This window comes from Protopterus annectens, chromosome 14.part0 (assembly GCF_019279795.1).
Source record: "Protopterus annectens isolate FY-2018-M chromosome 14.part0, PAN1.0, whole genome shotgun sequence".
Lineage (NCBI taxonomy): Eukaryota > Metazoa > Chordata > Ceratodontiformes > Protopteridae > Protopterus > Protopterus annectens.
In genome coordinates, this window is record NC_056748.1 from 314,642,431 (window position 1) to 314,664,768 (window position 22,338).

The window sequence follows — 22,338 nt, forward strand, 5'->3', positions numbered from 1 at the left end:
TCATGCAGATTGTCCCTCGACTGTTCCCTTTGAGATGCTTGGGTTAGGGGCAAACCCAAAGAATCAGGGAAAGTACCTTCAGATACTGCCATATTATTGCCATTCACTTGTCAGGCAATAACCGATAATTGCTGGCTTACTTGTAAAAGTAATGCTGACACATCCAAGGAAGGATGCTGGTTCTCCATAGAGGCAATTTCTAACAGATAAAACTCCAAATACACACTGGAGAGAACAAACTAAGAACAACAGTTGAAAATGACCTCCAAAGAACCAGAAAAATGTTGAAACACAATTTTATTACCAGTTGTTAAGCACTTTAATTAAAAAACTTCATCAGAACAAGTGCATACTAAAAAAACTCCAAATATATACCCCTATTATAAGTCACATGATATTATTAATTAATTCAATAGCAATTAAAGTCATATACACTTCATATTATACATTTTTACAATTGATTAAAAACTATTATTCAAACTCCAAATATAATACATCCTATTTACATATATAAGTGTAAAATAATAAAAGCTAAATCACCTTATGCCATAATGCATAAGCTTTAATAGGGGGGGATAATGGAACAACTGTCGTTTACCCAGTTAAACAAGTTAAAAAAGATATGCAAGGGTGGATTATGGATGAACACTTAGACAGGTGTGAGTTGAGATGGCAAATATTTTTAAATGCCTATAACCACCCTGGGTTAAATTACAGTTGTTCCATTACACCCTATTAAAGCTTATACATTATTGCATAAGGTGATTTAGATTTTATTATTTTACACTTATATATGTAAATAGGATGTATTATATTTGGAGTTTGAGTATTAATTTTTAATCAATTGTAAAAATGTATAATATGAAGTGTATATGACTTTAATTGCTATTGAATTAATTAATAATATCATGTGACTTATAATAGGGGTATATATTTGGAGTTTTTTTAGTATGCACTTGTTCTGATGAAGTTTTTTAATTAAAGTGCTTAACAACTGGTAATAAAATTGTGTTTCAACATTTTTCTGGTTCTTTGGAGGTCATTTTCAACTTTTGTTCTTAGTTTGTTCTCTCCAGTGTGTATTTGGAGTTTTATCTGTTAGAAATTGCCTCTATGGAGAACCAGCATCCTTCCTTGGATGTTTCAGCATTACTTTTACAAGTAAGCCAGCAATTATCAGTTATTGCCTGACAAGTGAATGGCAATAATATGGCAGTATCTGAAGGTACTTTCCCTGATTCTTTGGGTTTGCCTTTGTCTTTGTATATGACTTTAATTGCTGTTGAATTAATTAATAATATCATGTGACTTGTAATAGGGGTATATATTTGGAGTTTTTTTTAGTATGCACTTGTTGTTCTGATGAAGTTTATTAATGAAAGTGCTTAACAACTGGTAATAAAATTGTGTTTCAACATTTTTCTGGTTCTTTGGAGGCCGTTTTCAACTTCTGTTCTTAGTTTGTTCTCACCTGTGTGTATTTGGATTATTTAAATAGTTAACAAAACAAAAAAGATTATCCTCACTACTTTTCCAAATTAAAACAAATCGTTGACAAAGCTACGATAAAAACATACATCTTTACTAACAAAACCAAGTAAATAGTTAGACAACCACTTGGACATAACCATTTTTTTTTTGTTTTGTTAACTATTTAAATAATAGCAATAACTTTCTTAACTTCTCTGTGAAAAATTCCCCCTCTAATATAGAATTTTCAGATGTGGAGGTTTTGTGGGATCAAATGGACAGTTGTCCACTAAGCTATATAGGAAAAATTGCTATCGCCCCGCCTATTTACACAGAAATACTATGCATCCTCAGCATATTTTTAATAATGTTATAAAGGGACAGGTTATGATGATGTCTAGATTGTCTGATAATCTTATTGATTTTTGAGCAGGGTATAGAAGGACTAAAACTGGATTTTATTTCAAAAGGTTACAATGAAACAGTTTGAGAGTGCCCATTCGTATGTATGTAGACATCGATCTACACGGGCTAAACCATATTTTTCATCTCCTGCTAAACACCACAATGTTAGATCTAGGAGGAATAACAGTCTCCTTTATGTTCTCACATATAGTAGGGATACCACTCACACAAAAAATATTGTTAAACATAATTGGCATATTTTACAAATAGATGAAGAAACAGCTGGGATAGTGGGACAGAAACCCAATTTCTCTCACAAGAATAACAAGTCCCTTAAATGGAGACTATGTTATCCAAAATTAGTTCGAGCAACCAGCAATGCTCCTGTGTCTGGGACAAGGGAATGTGGGACATGCTCCTTCTGTATGTATATAGATGAACGTTTAATATTTGAACATCCTGACAATGTATCTATTATTTATTTAAATGCTACTGCTGATTGTAATACTAAAAACCAGATATATTTAGCCCACTGTGTAAAGTGTGCATCTTTTTATATAGGTAAGACCAACAGACATCTCAAGGAAAGAATGAGGGATCACTATTATTGTGCTAGTAAGAATTTGGAGTACAGTACCATAGCTAAACATATTAAACAGGAAGGTGAGGAAGACTATTCTTTATTCCAAGGTTTGGAAGTAGTTCATTATAATATTAGATTGGGTAATTTAACTAATGACACAGAGAAAGCAGAGTTATGCTGGATTTTTAAATTGGCAGGACATAGAGGACATGGTCTTAATGATTTTATTTCATTGAAGCCAGTATTAAAGAATAGGTAACTTTGTAGATAGATATTTAGACCTCTATATGTCTTTTTAAGATTTTAAAGTGTTTAAATGGTTAATTGAATGTTAATTGAATAGTTAATTCCTTTGCTATATTATTTAATCTGAGTGAATGCTGTTGTAAATTTGTCTGATGAAGCAATATTTACTTGCGAAAGCTCTTACTCTGTATTAAACTTTATCCATGTTTTATTTACATGGTGCCATGTTTCTGTATGAAAGTTCTTGTTTTTTATCTTTTTGTATATGTTGTTTTTCATACAGTTCATCACCGGTGTGTCTTTTTCCTACCAATTTAAGTATAATTAAAAATAATACAATAAAATAGTTGGGTCACAGAAAGGTAAGATCAAATTCTAATATGGTAAAATGTGTTTATATTGTATGTCAGACTAATACTGAAGTTTAATTCAATGTTTTGTGAGTGTTCTAAAGAGGGAAGTATCTAAAGAAAGTTCATGAGAAGGATTTCTGGTTATAAAAACATGTCCTAGAACATGCCCTATATGGATTGCCTTGAATTTCTTGGTTTATATTCAGTAAGTTATTGAAGGTTAACCTTTGTTTAGCATTCAAGGTATTGTATGATAAAGAAATGAGAACTAAATTAAGTATTGAGATATTTTGGACCTAAGAGTATCAAGAGCTGGTAGTCTTACCTTAAACATGTATAAATATAAATTGGTTAAAAGAACTAGGTTTATATCTTTCAATTGTTAGATTATGCAACAGCTTACTTTTGTCTATCAAACATGGTATCTCTTTAGAATTGTTCAGATCTGCTTCAGCTATATGGAAGTGACCATGGGTTTACTCACTTAATCTGGGGTTTGTGTTCTGATATGGACTCTTGGGCCTGAAAAGTAACTGAAAACTATGAAACTAGTGATAGACTATGAAAGGCAAACCTTGTTTCAGCAACAGTATGTGAAGTTCAAATGTACTGAGCAGATTCTGTTACTGTAATTTAAGAAGTTAAGACCAGACAGCAGACTACTTTAATATGGTGCTTTGAAGAGGAGGCTGCACAGGGCTAGGCATCTGCATTAGGTATGTTACATCACCTTGTTCCTGGCATCCAGTCTTAAAGAGTGGAAAATGGAGGTTGCCATTACAGGTATAAGATGTGAAGAGGGAAGTCTGGTGTATGAACCATTTGCTGTTAATGATGTCCTGCTCATATACTATCAAATAACTTACATGGTACAATTTGTAGCTACTTCCAAAGGTAACAATGTCTTCTTTACTCAAATTCAGCTCTCTTAAGTTTCAAATTTTGAGGCAGAAAGGCTTAAGGTATCCATTCAGCATCAGAAGGTAATAATTGCTATTTGCAGCTTGCCTGCTGGGAAAACAGCCAGAACAGATGGCACCACAGTTTCCTTTTAAAAGTCAAGTTTAAGGAATGGGCAGCTGCACTTCATAGACTAGATACCACTGCTTAACAAACTGGTACACTCCCACATCCAGTAAACTATCAATGATCCTTGTCTTCCCTCCAGCAGGTAAAGATGCCACAGACCTAGCTAATGATCAAATCACCTTTTGGTGCAGGTAGATTCAAATACTGGCTAAAGTGTTGTCCAAAAGAATGGAAATTGTGTTGAAAAGGCTTGTAATCTATTCTATCAAGGATATGTTATTAAAGGAAGGCAGAGTAGATCAGACTTTATATTGTTAATGCAAAACATACAACTATCCAGGGCCAAAGAATTTCCATTACTGCTTTTTATGTATGCCTACAAAAGGGTTGTCATACCTTATATTGCCCTTTCTTTTGGAACATACTTCACAAATTTGGATTTCCATTACAGTCTGTCAAGATATGCTAAATTGTCCATGTGCATCCTTGGGCATATATGACTACTAATTAATTATGCTGACTCATCTGGAATGTGGTACTTGGCTGGGCTGTCTGCTCTATCCATCTTCGTCCTAGCTATTGACACACTTGCTTGTCATACATAAAATTTCTGAGCAGGTGGGAGTGTGCGTGCCAACCAAACATGAATATGAGCATTGCATGGTTTGCTACTGACAGAATTATATGATGGGAACAGTCACAAAATTGCCTAGAAAAAGTGTTGAACACATTGGGAAGGCTTGGGGAGATATCAGGGAAATGACTGAATAAGCACAAATTGGCTATTTTCCCCTTTTAATAATTGTGTAGCTATAGATGACAACATTGCAAGATATGATACACCTATAGTGAATTAGTAGACCTACTTAAGGATTCTGTTCAATAGGTTGGCAGAAAGCATTATTAATGCCAACACAGTTAGTCTAATACTGGAGTTAGTATGCCTGATCCCAGGCCGAAAACACTCAACTCTTCCTTTTTACATCAAGGTTAATGCTGCCCTTCACTCTGCCAAAATTTTTATTTCTTATGTAACACTTTCTACAACTTGCAGTACCACCTTTTCTTAACAGGTGTCAGATGATGTCAGACTTCGTTTGGGAAGGGAGGCTCCCATGCAATGCTAAGAAAATCTCAGTAGTGCCATTTAAAAATGTGTCAGCAAATTTGACATTTCTAGCTCCATGCATATGTTGTGATACTGCTATGCTTGGAAGTTAGAGGTATTTGGCTTATTCTGGATTTGCACATCATGTGTCGTTCTAGGACCAGCCCAGATTTGATGATTAGGGGAAAAGTTTGAGACCCTAGATGGCTAGAGAGGTGAATCTGGAAAGCATTTAGTTACAATAGCCCAATGACCTTTCTATTTCAGATATAGTTTGGGTGATTGATAGCTATAGAACTGACTCTTGGTCTTTTTTGTTTGAGCTGGTGGATAAATGGAGGATTTTTTTCTTGGCATAATTTGGTGAACCCTGATTCAGGTGTTTTCCTGTCATGGTGTGTGCACAGAGAAGTTCAATGAAGAGCAGCTATAATTTTGGTAAAATAAGAAACGTTAAAATGATGTTCACAATAGCTTCTCCACAAAAACTGTAGCAGTGTATAAAGGCTGGTTATACATGTATAAACAAAATCAAAAAGAAAATAAAAGTAGCTAAGCACAGCTTTTAAATAAGTAGAAAAGTTCCTTTATTGACAACTTTTTTATAACTCCTATCCTGCATGTGGCCCAGCTTCCAGTCCCCATCTCTTTCAACTGTATAAATAACCAGACCAAACACAGTCAGCCTCTACCACTGCATGGGCATACTTGAAATGACATGACAGGGTACCACATTACTCCTCATGAATGGAATAAGGTTTTGGGGAAATGGAATCATTTCAGATATGCACGTGTGATAGCATATAGAAGTTTGAAGCTGGCATATGGATAGCATTACCCCCCCCCCCCCAATTAAATATGCAGTGGATGTTTAGTTACTGAGGGAATGTGTTGAAGGTGTGTTGCATCTAGTGTAGATCATAAACATGTGCTGGGCTTTTGTCCCAAAACAACTTTTGGTGGTAGTAATAAAAGTTACTAACTATACAGTTTGCATAAGTCCCAGAATTTTGGCTATGGAGATGAAAATCAACTTCACAAACCTCACTGCAGAGAAAATGAGATAGCAGATGTTATCTATTAAGTTACCTGTGTTATTTTGGTCAGGCACTTGAAATATGGTCTGAAGGTTCTTACTGACTTAATTTCCTGTGAGAATCAACAATTGTCATTTTGCAAAAAGCATAAATATGTATAGTAGTTTAAGGCTTTTTGAATTATGTACTTATATAGCTTAACCTAATCAGAGTATTTTTTCTTTTCTTTTTTTTAATTTGTATGTTGCAGAGATATATCAATTCAAAGTTGTTTGCATTCATCTTTCTAAGTATGTTCATATTGATATGTATACTCAAAACTTGTTAACAAATAAAGAAGTAAAAGCCAATTTATTTTAGTTAGTAAGTCTTCCTAAAGACCAATCCTTATTCTTTGCTATGGCTCGGCAGGTAACTGTAGAAGATCAGAAGACTATATAGTCTATCATCTCAGTGGATTGTTTATAGTTTGCATTTGGCATTGAGGATTAAGGCTATGAGCTTTGAACATGCTGCTTCCTGCAGTCCAGCGCTTAATTCCCTCATCCTCCATTTGAATACTCTCTGTGACTTTGAGCAAGTCACTTAACCAAACAGTGCTCTAGGGCAATTGGGGAATTAAGCTTGGCTCCTTAGTGTTCTCCTAGACTGCATGGCAAGTAACTACCTGTGAGGACCAAAAAAAATGATGTCAAACTAGAGAAAGAGAAGAGAGCACTGTGTGATTCTCATTTTATAAAAAATGTTTGCACTATAACATTCTCTCATTATGACAGTGTAAACTTTTAATTCTCATCCTTTGATGTGATGAACTCCCACTGGAGCCTACTGTTACATTACAGAAATAGAACATTGGTTTAAAATTTATTTGGCCTGCATTGATAACTGGACACTTTCTTGCCAGTGACATTGTGAGTTGTTTTTGCTATTGAATTTCTGACTTATGTTTTTAAGATGAATTTTTTTTAGTAATTTTCTAGTATGGTGCGGAGGGTGATAAAACCTGCAGACTCAACATATCCTATTTTCTTCTTATTTATTTTTGTTTTGTTTTGTTTAAATGGTGTTTTGTTGTATCACATATATATATATATATATATATATATCTTTGTAGCTTATATTTACTTTGATTCCAGGTACTTCATATATACTTACCCCTATATGAGGCTAGTGAAATGCTGATTCCCAAACCAGTGGCCATTTACAAGTTCCGCCAACAGGGAAAGCAAACATCCAACCTGAACTAAAGGATCAACAGTTAGCGGAAGAAACAAATTACTGAACAATTGCAATGAGGCAAAAAGTTGGTTCCTAACATATCATGTTACTTATTCTTCTGTTCATGGCTAGGCTTGCTGTACTGTTCTGGTCATACTCCGCAGTGCCTACATGGCATTTCAAATGCATTTCCCCTGCTTTTCATTTACATACTGACCCAGCTCTAGTCATGCACTGTCTTCTCTGACATGTACACAGAGTTCTAAGGCAAACAGCACCAGTTCTGTATTAAGTCCTTTTTGCACTATCTCGATGGGTGCTTTGAGCTTTCAGCTGCATCTGCCTCTAATGCTTCATGAAGATGCACGCTTATTATACCAAAATCTCACGTATAACAGATGATTCTTCATGATATCATCTATAAGCCTTAGAAAAAAGATAAAGCTATACAAAGCATCCTGGCATCTCTAAAACTGGATTAAAAAGACAACAAATATTTTCCATATGTTTCCACCAGCACAATGTTCTTACTTTTCACCTCTCACTTACCACCATTTATAGTTCTCTCTGCTGTCTTGTATAAAACCATACCTTGTATCACCCCTACATCTATCAAATGGAAACTACTTCAGTCTGTATGTAAAAGAGTAACTTACATTCTGTAGAGAAACATATGTCAGACACTGTATTAGGTAAAAACTGAGAATGTAATTTCCTTGCTTATAAATAGATATACATATACATATATTTTTTCAAAATACCAGCCAAAATAATCCATGATGTAACAAACAACTCAGAACAACATACAACATAAGCACCGGAAACCCAGGATTCAGAGGAACAGCAAAAGTGATTAAGCCTGAATGGTCATTAATTCTAGCATGAATAAGATTTATTGTAATGCAAACTACCATGGTTCGGTGCTTTCCTTTCACACCGGAACTTCATCAGAACTATGTTACAATCCACAAACTGTCCTTAAATATGAACAAAAAATAAACATTGTCAATTGGCAACCCTATCAAAACATTTCGTAAATTATGTCTTACTAGTATAATTAAATCAGTGTAAACAGCATTCATTTCAAAAACTATTTATGTTTAAAGTTTGTCTGAAGTAATAAAAACTGAAAACATTTATAAGAACTAATACATATTAAAATTTCTATAGAAAACTGTTATAAATTTATCTATAATTTATCAGCTCATATCTTAAGAACACTATTGATAGATGTAGGGCCATTCAATCCTGGAGCTGCAATTTACGAATATGTTTAAGAAAATTGATCACTCATTTCCCAAGCTATTCAACTCACCTTGAAACTTAATCCCCCTTAAAAAACTTAACCATATCCAACTTATGGTCTTAAACAATGCATACCTTACCCCTGCTATACTTTCTAAAATTGATCCCTCCTCCTCTTCCCTCTGCCCCCATTGTACCAATCACAACACTGACCCATTCCATATTTTTTGGAGCTGCAAATACTCTTATAGACTCTGGTGCTCTCTTAGGGTACAATTGGAAAAAAAGGGATATGAAAAAATGACTTTGTCCTGGAAATTCACAATATTACGTATACCCTCTTCAGGATTATCCAGACTTCAGACTCTCATCTTAATAACACTCTTTTCCCTTGTCAAACTTTAGATCACCCTTAACTGGAAGGATAGATCTCTACTCACTTGGGATGGATTTAAACAACTTTCTACTAAACACTTACTTGCCCACAAATATCTGAAATACACACAAAGACTTAGTACACACTTTACTGAATATTGGGATACTTTATTTGATACCTTTCTAGCTTAATCTCTGTTAACTTATTTATTTTGTTGGACATAAGGCATATCTGTAAATAGGTATTTGTTGTATATAAGTATATATTATTTTCATTGTTTTGTATGTGCATTGTCTGTTACCATTTTGTATTGCATTATTAAAAATTGTTAATAAAAAGATTTAAAAAAAAAAAAAAGAAAATTGATCACTCTTGTGGTAAATTTGATAGGAAAAAGTAAAAAAAAATAAGAGTGGTCCTAATGATTATACAAATAAGTTAGCTTACCCAATTAAGAGTGCATTCCTATTATATGATCGAAGATGCAATCCTTCGAATGCATCTTGATTGAACTTGAAAGCACAAAACAGCAAAAGAGTGAAACGGCATATAAGCCATTTCTTTCCCTGGGAAAGAAATTGCTTAGCCACCTCCGTTACTTTGCAGTTTTTATCAGTGTAGTGCAATCTCAGAGTTGGTATATTTAAGTAGGGGGGTGTGGGGGGCACAGGCCCCCACTTTATGTAATGTTTTGATGTTTTTATTTATTTATTTATTTTTTGTGAAACACCAATTTTTTTCTCTGGGGAAAAAATCACTGTTCCGAGTGTTTGCAATTGTAAGCTTTCACTTACATAGGGTCGATAAATCAGCATTTGCTTTTTCAAGCATTTGCTGATTTAATATAGACCCTTAAGAGTAAAAAAATCTTCATTTAATAATAACTCTCCCCTGACTCAGGTGATACACATGAGAATCCTACTGGTGAAATAGTCATGAGGGATTTATATGAATGACAAGAGTTGGGTGGGGGTACAAGTAATGAAGATATCTCCTATATACATGACCCTTTAGCCATTGCACCACTCAGGAGGTCCAAGAGGATAGCAAACAAGGGAAGACATGTGGAAATGTCCCCACAAGACCATTTTTACCAACCAGTAAGACATACACATCAGGGAAGAGGAAGGGCAAATGGATACAGATGCAATGCAAGACAAAGAGGGGGGAATAAGAAATAAGTTTTAACTCTTGTGAATGTTCTCATCACTCAATGCAGGCATACCTTTATGTCCAAAGGTTATAAGATTTACAGCTTTACTAATTTGACTATCACTAATATTCACTTTAAATTATTTCAAAATGGGTTTATTTTAGTTCCCTTTGCAAATGGAGATGAGGCAGATTTGTTGTAAGAAATAAAAGCATTGTACAAGAAACTTAACCTGATGAATTTATAAAAGGACACTACAAATAATTCTCAAATCCTCGTCGCTATTTGGAGAGCTAAAGGAAAAAGTACTTACAACCCTCCCCTTCAGCCTTTAATACAAATGTTTGAGAATGTTTGTGAGAGAAAGATTCATGACATGTTTGGGAATAGAAAAAGGCATTATAAGTATAATTTAGATGTTTTATTAAAGGAGTAGGCTAAAAATACTTCTATTTGTGTGATGAAGCCTGATAAAGGGAGTTGTATGATAATTATGGATTCCAGTGAATATACAAGTAAAATGTTTACATTATAACAAGATAGGATTGAATACCTACAAGTTTATAAAACTGAACTTGATCTTGCGTACAAGAACATTGACTGTATTTCATATGATTGTTTAAGGCAGGAATAATTCATATGATACACATCATTTTTTACATTCAGAAGATCCTTTGGCACCTAACATCTCTGGCATTCCCCAGAGACATAAGGATGATATGAACCCCCCTTAATATCTATTGCTTCAGCCCACGCATCTAAAATATATTCCTTGTCAATTTTTTGATAGGATATTAAAACTGTTTCACTCTTTATTTCAACATACATAAAAATATTCTTGGGACTTTCTAGTGCATGTCAATAATTCCCTTTTTCATGAACATCTGAGTTTTCTTACTATTGTTGTAGTAGATCTTTTTTCCAGTGTTCCCAATTTGGAGGGTTTATAATTTTTTAGAGAATTACTTTCTTCATTTGATTTTCTAGATACTACTCAAGTTGAAGTTTTAGTCATGTTTATGGAAGTAATTTTGAAATACAAATATATTTATATAGATGATGAATATTATGAGCAAATTAAAGGAGTGTCAATGGAGGCAACATGTGCACTATTTATGCCAACATTATTATGTGGAAGTGAGAGATGACCTATGTAATTTCATCTAGTTTTTCAAATTGTTAGACTTTTTATGACACATTATTTGTTTATTTATTTGTCTTTGTTTATCAGAAGGCCTGACTGGGTAATGCCCATTTTAGAGGAGGACCGGGGAGAAAAGCTCCATTTGCTTACATTGCATTATACTAAGTTTCAGTCAAACATAGAGTAGTTGCATTTCTATTTACATTTATACACAAACAGTAGTTGCAAGTATACATATACATTCTAAGATTTTATAGAGGTAGAAGTTATTAAAGAAAATGCACATGCGCAACTTAGTGGATTGCACAAGTAACAGTTATGTATAACCGTTGTTTGTCATTTCAGTAAGAGGTTGAGAATATTATGTTTAAGGAGAGCATCTGGATAGCATTGTACAGTGAAAAGGTTTTTACCCTGTGATGAGCACTTACAGGACCAGGATTGTTTAAGATGTTGTTTAAGCAGTGGTTTAAAACTACTGAGTTTGTCAGAGAGTTTTATTTGCATGGGTGATACTATTCCAGAGTTTAACAATGCACTGAAAGTAGAGCAAGTCTCCTGCAACATTACTGGACTTATTTGTAAGTAGTAAGAATTTGTTACTAGAACGGCGGTCCCTTGCTGAACAGTAGGGTTGTAACAAGTTTTGTAGTGCGGAGTATTTCTCTGGATGATGAATGAGTTTGTGTGCTGTAGTCATTTGACTCCTGGCAAATTTTCCTGTTTTATTGTAGCAGGAGGCAAGCTTCTTTCTTTGATTGTTTATATTTGTTAGGATAGGAGTGGTGTATAAGAGAGTCGGCAGTAAGAAGGTGTGAAGTATCTGTAAGAAATTCATTGATGGTATGAAGGGAGCCTAGTTTCTGGTGTGTAGATTTAATGGTGTGCAGTATATTGTGGTCATATTTAAGACTCAAAAACACAAGGTGAGCCAGCAAACTGTGACCTGGAAATCACATTTATTAATTATAATAGCATAAGAACAAATAACCAGACCAGTTTCGGCAGGTAAAAAAGCACACAGCCTTCATCAGTGTAAACCAGAAGATTCAAATGCTACAGTTTAAATACATACAAATACAACTCCATTGGCTCATTTTCAAAATTGCTCATTAAGGCCAGGTGGGAATAATCCACCTAGTTTTACAATCCATTTCTTTTCTTTAGAATTGAAAATAGAGTGCCATCTGGTTTTGTTGGATTTATTGCCCTTGACCATATCAATAATCATGAAAGTGAATTTTGCAGTTTTGTGTGCCAGACAGTGTTTATACAAAGCATTATTAGCTTTTTTATTTTTAATGTTACTTACATGTTCAGAAATTTTAAGCCTGAGAGGACGAGATGCTTGTCCAATGTAAAAGGACCCGCAGGTGCATGTTGCCAGATAGACTAACCAGTCGCTGCTGCAATTAGCAAAAAATTGGATGTCATAGACCATGGCACAATTTCTACTCGTAAATTGTTTAGACTTCGTGACTTTATCACAATTGGTACAGTGGCCACATGGAAAGCAGCCAATCAAAGGTTCACCAGTCAAAGGTGGTTTGTTGCAAGTGAGTATGCCCAGTGTCATGTGTATGTTTGTAATGATTGAAGCAAGATGCCAAGTTCTTACCTTTGCGAAATGAAAAAAGGCATCTGTCTGGTATTATGTTAGCTAATTCTTGATCACATTGTAATATGTTCCAGTGTCTATGTATGCTGTTGATTAATAAATCAGAGCTTCTGGCATAAGTGGTTACAAACCTGATAGGTTGTGGTTCATCCCTGTTACGTGGTTTGTAAGGTTAACAAGTCCTCCCTGTGTAGTGTATTGGCCCAGTTGCTGGCTTGCAGAACATGTCCCATCTGGTATCCCCTGGATCTGAATCTGTTAGTCAGGTCCCGTCTGTGTTCTTGAAAAGAAGCTTCATGGGAACATATCCGCCTCATAAGTATAAATTGAGATTTTGGGATATTTCTAGCAATGTGAGGTGGATGAAAGCTCGATGCATGGAGGACAGTGTTATATTCGGGGCACTTCCTGAAGACCTGTGTGCTTAAAGTATGATCAGGTTGTCTATTGATCAAAACATCAAGAAAGGTAATGGTACTTACATGATAGTTTGCTGTAAAATGTAGACCCCATTTGTTGTCATTTAGGTAAGAAATTAATTCAGTCAAATACTCCACATCTGCCCTCCATACCATCAAGCAATCATCCAGATAACATCTCCAGATGTCGATTTCATCCAAATATATGCTATGGCTGTTGTCATAAATGATCCAATCTTCAATGAAGGCCATGAAGAGGTCAGCATAGATAGGGGCAAAGGATGCCCCCATTGCTGTCCCTTTGGTCTGCTAATAGCAAGTATCCTGATAAAAGAAGACATTGGTGAGGACATGTTCTGCAAGACCAACCAAAAAAGAATTGAAATCTGGTTCATATAAACGTGCCACATTTAGCCAATGGGCCAGAGCTTCCAAATGTACCTTATGTGGAATGTTGGTATATAGGGCGCTGACATCAAGTGTGCACATTAGCCAACCTGGTTCCAACTGTGTGTCAGAAATGATTTGTAGAAATTCAGTAGTGTCCTGTAAACGGGAACGAACCTGTGACAATAAAGGCTTCAGATATTTGGTCAGAAATATGGACAGTGGTTCCGTGATGTATCCTCTACTTGACACAATAGGACTACCTGGTGGATTAACTGGATCCTTGTGTATCTTGGGTAAAAAATAGATATATTGATTAGCAGAGTCCTGAATTGTGAGCTGCTGCAACACATTGGCTGTAATGATACCTTCATCCCTAGCAATGGACAAAAAGTCATCAATCTGTTTCTTAAATCTAAAAGTGGGGTTGATTGACATTTCAGCATAATAGTGTCTGTCCGAAAGTTGTCTCTTGGCCTCCTTATCATAGTCTGACCAGTTCATGACTACTACTGTGCCACCTTTGTCAGCAGAAATGATGACTATGTCCCTGTTGTTCTGTAATTCGAAAATTGCCTGTCTCTCGCTTAATGACAGGTTATTAGGTTTGAAATGAGTGTCAGAGCTAGAAAAGTGCAGATCTTTGAGAATGCTGCTCTGAAACTGGTGTACAATGGGATGCATGGGAGGTAGGTATCTGGATTTGTGATATATAAATTTGTCATGATTGTAATTACCATCCACATCAAAGTAAGACCTTTATTGAGAATAGACAAATGAGTGGGTGACAAAACAAAGTCTGATAAATTTAGAACATTTGCATTTGCATTCTTGTTTATTTCTGCATTACTAGTTTCAACAGACTTTGGATGTTGTTGATTTTTCCTGTGTTTTCTCCCCCCTCGTTTATATTTTGTCCTAAAGGGACAAACCCCTGCGTCCTTTCCTTAGGAAACGGACCACAGACTATGGTTCATCCACTGATGACCCATCATCCTGCACAGACAGTGATATACACTTAGCATCAAATTCACTGACCTCCAAAAGGACGCAGGGGTTTGTTCCTTTAGGACAAAATATAAATGGTATGTGGTTGCTTATGCTATCTGAGATGCAGCCCACTTTTATCAGTTTGTCTGGTTTGCTTGTAAGAATCCAATCTAATGTTGAGTGTCTCCCTGAAGTTGTATTGATTCTAGTAGGTATGGTTATTAATTGTCTGAAGTTTATAGATTCAGTGGGGTAGTGGAAATTATATGTTGCCAGTCTGTTATTTAAGTCTCCAAGTATTATAGTTTCATGGTTAATTTGTTGGGATATCCAATACAGGATGCTTTAAGTAGTATCAGCTTTATTCCATGGTGATATATAAATTGCTGTTAAACATCTAGTTCTCCTGTTTAACAGTGTTACATTTGGGTATTTCCTGTGAAAGTAAGGTAATGGTTAGGGACATTTTAGAGATGATTGCTACACCATCTGCACACTTGTTTTGTCTGTCATGCCTGAGTATATTGTATCCTGGGGGGGGGGGGGGGGTCTCATTATCATTTATTTATTGCTTTTTTTAACCAGGTTTCAGTAGCTATTAGGAGTGTATGCAGCAAGATAAGATTCTATGTCATGGATTTTATTGCACATACTTCTTAGGTTCATATTTAGTAAGTTGAGTTTGGATTCTGTTTTTTGCTGAGATGCATTATGCGACTGGTTTATTTTGGGGGTGGAAGTGATAGTGATAGTTTTATGAACAGCAGGACCAGGGTTGGGGTGAATGTTTGCACTAATTTTTTGAATTGATATTTTACAGAATATCAGAAGAGCAAATATTGTGTTTTAAGTAGTCTTATGACAACGAGAAAGTACTTTGCACTAAATAATGTACAAGAATTTTTAATGTGAAATGTACATGGTTACATTATGCAGCTGAGTTTTTGCAGCCTGTGTGTTTTTTGAATTGCATTTACTTAATTCAGTTTATTTATTTATTTTATTTATTTTGTCCTTATTTTGCTATATTAACAAACAGAATTGAAATGTGTGTTTTTATATAGGTCTTTGATGGTTTTATGAATTGATAGCACAATTATTTTAGGTAGTATAATAATACCTTTTAAAATATGTTATGTATTTGCACTTCAATTATATGCACCTAGTCAGCAATACTTAGATATGTGAATATTTTAATTCAAGGTCTATGACTGGTTCACACATTAATTGAAGACATTATTTAAATGGTTAGATTTTTGTTTTCCAATGACTCTGAAGAAGCCAAACTATTGGCAAAAGCGCTTAGTCGTTGGAAATTGTCTTTACAAGAATAAAGCTGGAGTGTAACTTTCGCTGGTTGCTGGGATAATTCGTCTTTGTACATACAAATATAGTCCACAGACTGGTGCTCAAACTGCAGACTTCACTGCTACATACATATTTATTTCCTTGCAGGGACACCTCTATAGAAAAATAAAAACACACTAAACGGACAGTTGAGTGCACTGAATTGATGTTGACTCTGCACAAGTACAAACTCAAAGCTGAAATTGGTTTAGTAAATCTTTCAGGTAAGGAGATATAGCAAAAGAATGGGGGGAGACCAAGGATGACTTCCTTAAAGGCATGCAGTTCCACTAAAGACAGGAAGATATAAATAATGGGAGTAACAAGTCTAGAGGAAGTAAAGAAAAATATAAGAGAAAGAAATAGTTTGAGTAAATGTCGATGTCTGTTAGAAAAGAGAGAGAGTATAAAAACTGACCAGCAGGATGTCAGCGGAGAAGGTTTTACAGTCTATAAGGCTACTTCTTACAAACTATGACACTGAAACACTTGTATTCCGACTAGTCACTATGCAGGCTAAAATATTAGCAAAGACTGGATGCCTCTAACATTTACTTAAAGCACTAGGCCAGAGGTGGTGCACAGTTTCTCCTAGTTAAATGGTGGTTTGATTGAATGGACTCTGCTGCCTATTTGGATGAGACCTCTGTGCACATACTTAAGTTTCCAGTGAACCCTATAACTCCCTTGCACCCTGTCAGAGACGGAGATAGAGGGGGAAAGAAAGAATAATCATTTTAGATGACATGGTAAATTTTTGTAAAGCTGGCACTGAAAACATTATACATTTTATACTTCATATTCAACAAGTTGGCAGTTTTCTTAAGTTTACTCCCCCACATACTTTTGGTTTTGTTTAGTAGTAAACATTAAAATAATGTGGAAACATGAAGCATAAAAATACCAGTAAATCACTATGTGAGGCTATTTCCTTTACTGGTTTTGTTAACTACTTGAATGCTACTATATTTAAAGAAAACAAAACGTTTTCATCCAGCATCTATAGGAAGCCAGCTTATTCTATTTCCTTCATTTTAGAAGTTCTCATCCTTTTTTTTGAAGGAAGAGTTTGGTAAATGGACAATTTATCAGGTTGTCCTGGAGGGTCTATATTATCAAATCGACTGCTTAGCTTGCCAAATGCCTAAACGTCGACAGCTAAGGGTCAAAAACTTACAGTCTCAAACGGCCAGGTAAGCAAATTCTTTCATCGGGAAACAATTTGCTTGGCCATTATCAGGAATTTGCCCTTTCCCCAATGTAGAGCGATCTCAGAGTTGGTATATTTAGTTAGGGGGTGTGTGGGGGCACAGCTCCCCCACATCAGGGGGGGGTGTGGGGCAAAGCCCCCCACTTTTTTACTGCTTGGAAGTTTATGTTAGGGGCATGGCCAAGCAAATCGTTTCCCATTGAAAGAATTCTCTTACCTGGCCATTCTTGATTGTTAGTTTTCGATCCTTAGCTGTCGATGTTTAGGCATTCTTCAAGCTAAGCAGTCAATTAGATAATATAGACCCATCATGAATGATTTGAGATACTGATGTATTTCATAATGAAAAGAGAACAACTTATGGAAATGTTTTTAGAAAAGGGTTACTCTAATACATTTGTGAAGGATATTTTGGATGATATCACCCTCAGAAGGGAAAAGGATTTTTATCCCTTATTGGGTCATTATGACAACTGTTAGTTAGTTTGAATAAATCTAGAGTCCCCATAGGGATAGTTTTCAAAGAGCTATGATCTTACTATTGGGGTTGACTCTGATTTAGTTAAGGAAATGATTCTTAAAACTTGGGGCATTTTTAAAATGGACCAGAGTTTACTATCTGTTCTTGGCCCAGATCCTATTTTTTTTTCTATCAGAATGGAATCATCTACTAAGGGAAGTTTGAAACCTGGCTAATTCTCAAAAAAGTTTTGACAAAGATATTTTGGGGATGGGCACAAGGACGTGTGGTCACTATAACCAATGTACCTTTATTTTGAAGATGACAGGTTATCAGTTTGCCACTTGGGTAATAGTGAATTAAATTTATTGTACAGGGCAAACTGTAGCACTGTTGGAGTAGTCTGTGGCATTTTATCAGTTATGCCATTCATTTTATGTTGTCAAAAGTGAGACACCACTCCACAGAAGAATGTCTGAACATATGTATGGTGCATAAAGCAGAATGGGAACAATGTTTGTACAGACATTCACTGACTTGTAGAGGAGCAAACAAGATTGGTTTTAAATTTTCAGTACTTGTGGTTGTTTATAAAAATCTTCAGGTTGGGCCCTGGGAATGTAGCTTAGAGTACAGAGAATTGCTTTTGCAACTAAGTTTGAATGCCACAGTGGTCCCTGGATTGAATGACCATACATCCATCAACAGTGTACTTAAGATGCAAGGTGGTAAATTATAGATGAACTTATAACAGTTTTCTTTAGTAATTGTAATATGTATTAGTTATAGCCAATTTATGGAACTCACTCCCACCCACAATTACCTCCGTACCATCATGCACCCACTTCAAAACTTTACTAAAAGCGCACCTAAAAACATGCTGGCTATGCCCTTGCAACTCCCACTCTAATATCATCCACCCCATCCAACCACTACCTTTCTTTCCATTCCACTAACTACCTTGATTATAGCAAGCTCAGATGCTCATAAGCCTAAGCAGGAACTTCTCATTGTAACATTTGTTAATGTCTGTTATGTACTTCACAGATAAAGATTCTAGTTGTCTACTGATGTACTATGTTCTTCATCTGTAAATATGTTGTAAGTAATTGATATGTTAAATTGTTAATCGCTATGTAATCCAATGTAACTACTGTCTGTTTATTTTACTGTGGAGCTTTTCTCCCCGGGCCTCCGCTGAAAATGGACCTAGTCCAGTCGGACACTCCCGGTCAACAAATTTAAATAAATAAATAAATAAAAATAAAAAATTAGTTCTTATAAATGTTTTAATATTTTTATTAATTTACATAAACTTTAAACAGAAATGTTTTTCAACTGAATGCTGTTTAGATTGATTTAATTATATAAGTAAGACATAATTTATGGAATGTTTTGATAAGGTTGTCAATTGATGTTTATTTTTTGTTGGTATTTATGGATGATTAGTGGATCTTAATACAGTTTTGATGTGGAATGAAAGTGCTAAATGGTGCTGGTTCACATAATAATGAATTTTATTTATGTTGGAATTAACAACCGGTCTGGCCTTAATCACTTTTGGAGTTCCTCTGAGTCCTGGGTTTCCAATGCTTATACTGTGTGGTGTTTTATATGTATATATATATATATATATATATATATATATATATATATATATATATATATATATATACACACACACACACACACACACACACATATATATATATATATATATATATATATATATATATATATATATATATATTTTTTTTTTTTTTTTACTTCATGGTCTTAGTTCATCTAATAAAGGAAGAAACTATGAACTCATGGAATGTAACTGGCAAACCTTGCTGAATGCTGCTCAATTCCCTGGCTTATATAAAGTATAACATCTAAAGCCTTTGTTTAAACAATAGCAGTAAGTATTATGATGTTTTTCAGTGTCTCACCATGTTGTTTCTAATTCTCACATGATTTACAAATTTTAATTGATTATGTATGCATGTGTTGTGCCCTTCCACTATGTGCTGTTGTTGATAGGCCCAGAGGTGTAGTGAAGGAATGAATACATATGCATTTTTTTTTTTTTTTTTTTTTTTTTGCTGGCAAAGTACTGGAGCATTTATCTAATTTTCCTAGAAATAGAAATGGTGCTTTAGCATGGCAGTGATATTGTAACCATAAAATAAAATTAAAAAAAAGCCCCAAGAAAACAAAACAAAGAAAAAAGATTGCTAACATCCAAAGCTTAGATGTTTAATTGATGCCAATAAATGCACATAGTATTTTCATAGCATAGAAAACTTCTTAGGATGGTGCCTCAAGACCAAAGAGGTCCACTATTTTGTGCATTTATTATTTATTCATTCATTAATTCTCCATTAACTACTTATCCATTTGAGCTCTCTCAAATGCATACCATGCATCAAATATTCAGTGCAACATCCAGTACATGCCATTTACTAAAAAATGTAAACAAATAGTGCTAAAGTTCTCTCTTCTAAGCATGAAAAAGGTAATGTGGTCAAAAATATGGAAAAAACACAAGACAAGCACAGTCATAGGGGTCAGGGTGATTTTCAACAACTCTAGAGGCCTATAGATGGGATGAATTAGCGATCAGGATAACAGAGATGTGGGCCAATAACAAGAGAGGATGGAGCATGGAAACCCTTCTGTTTAAATATAAATGCTTCTATCCCAGAGAATGAGAAAGTTTTGACTACAAACGTAAATGATGAAGAACGACCATGTATGTATCTAAGTTAGAAGCTATATCATAGAAAAAATTATTCAGTTACTGAGAAATAGTTTTGGTCCTTAAAGGAATTTTGAGCATGTATGAATGCCTGGACCTTAATTAAAATATACTCCTGAAGTGTTGTACATATGTGAGCCCTGATCAACCAAGCAGTATTTTTAGAACACCACTCCTTTAAGTAGTTGTGGATGAGTGGTTAACGCTATAATCATACTCATGTCATTGGAATTGTACTTTGTGATAAGGAAAGTACACTCAATATGTTTAGTAATAGAACCTTTAAATTCAATGTGACTGTTTTTAGCTTGTTAAGAATTTTGTGCGTATATTATGAAAATATGATAGAAATACTTTGAAAAAGTAAATGTGGTTGTGATTCTGCTGTTTACTGTCCTTTCATCCCATAGTTAATTTCTGAGTTGTTTTCATACTTTGGTGCTGTCACAGTTAATCACAAATGTATTGCATTATCTACTGACCCCGTTGCAAGTTCCGGCAGTTGGATATGAATCCATCTATCCATCCTCAACCCCTTTTTCCCATTTTACACAAGAGGTCAGGGTGTCACTTCAGCAGTAGCAGCCATCTCAAGCCAAGGTTTACACCCCCGGGTGGCTAGGCCTGCCGCAGAATATGAATATCCATGTGATTTTTTTTAACTTGTAGACTCATGTTTGGCCATAGCCAATAAAGACTGCGCACTCTTACAGTAGTAACCTTAGTACCCTACTAACATCATAGCTTGTCCATACATAATTAGAACTTGTAGTCACACTGCTTTGTGTACAAAAGGTTGAGACATCTTGATAAATTGAGTAATGCGGCTGACAGGATTTAGCAATTAAGCATTTTGTAGCTCATTTTCTGTATGCTAGAACTAGACATGTTGCTTTAGTGTGCTATTTATATGTTTGCTCAGGGAATTATCAAATGTTAATATGTTAATATGTTTTGTTTGTAAAGTGACATTTTAGATAAATATTTTTGTCTGCTTTGAATTCTGTTGCAAAAGGCTCTGTCAGAAGACTAGTAGAGTTCACAGACATCTGTGCTTCAAAAGAAGACGTAAACTAAAAATTATTATTTAATTTCTAGATGGAACTCAGCTACAAAAGGGCCTACAGAATCACCATGTTTTACTTTTATCACACTGACTGTTAAGCACAACACAGATGTGCAGATTATAAAGGTCACTTATCTCCATTCTGTTTACTGAATTCTTCTGCAAATGTATATCTTACCTTATCTCAGTCTCCAAACTTTCAAACAGAATGCCTTCTTCCTCTTTCTCATACAGCTCTCTTTGTACTGCACCATCCAAGGTTTTTAATGCTATAAAGACCTTCCAAATGGCTGGCTTCTTTTGCTCTAGTATATCTTGTAACATATAACTGTAGCACCCTGCCTTTCCATATTTACTAATGATGTAAAAAGACCTAGAAAATAAATAAGTATACAGCTTTTCACACTGAATTTTAGCCAGATTCAAGCCATGCACTAAAATACAATCACACGGAGATGAGCAGACAAGAAAAGTTAGGTCTTACTGACTCTGCATGTTTTATCTCCTAACCCTGATTATTGGCATGTCTCAGTTCACTGTTGGATGACTAAGCTCTCCAAGGAGTAGGTCTCTCCCTTTTTGGCATCAAGCTAATTCACTTTTAGCCTATTGTTATAATTCTTTCCAACCTTTTGTTTTGCTTATATAATTAAGCTAACCACAAGCCAGAAGTTACATTACCTGTGCCTCCCTGTAAAGAACATCATAGAGCCAAGCATTTTACTTAAAAG

At 35.0% G+C, this 22,338-nt stretch overlaps 1 protein-coding gene across 1 annotated transcript in view; it reads right to left on the reverse strand.

Moving 5' to 3' along the window:
* LOC122788658 (deleted in malignant brain tumors 1 protein-like) overlaps window positions 1–22,338 on the reverse strand; it is a 1,289,564-nt gene that overhangs the window by 580,374 nt on the left and 686,852 nt on the right. The window contains exons 24-25 of the mRNA XM_044055554.1: window positions 21,786–21,980; window positions 13,902–14,548 (exon numbers count right to left, since the gene is read on the reverse strand). Of these exons, the coding sequence (XP_043911489.1) occupies window positions 13,902–14,548; window positions 21,786–21,980 (842 nt within the window). The remainder of the gene's footprint in view (window positions 1–13,901; window positions 14,549–21,785; window positions 21,981–22,338) is intronic.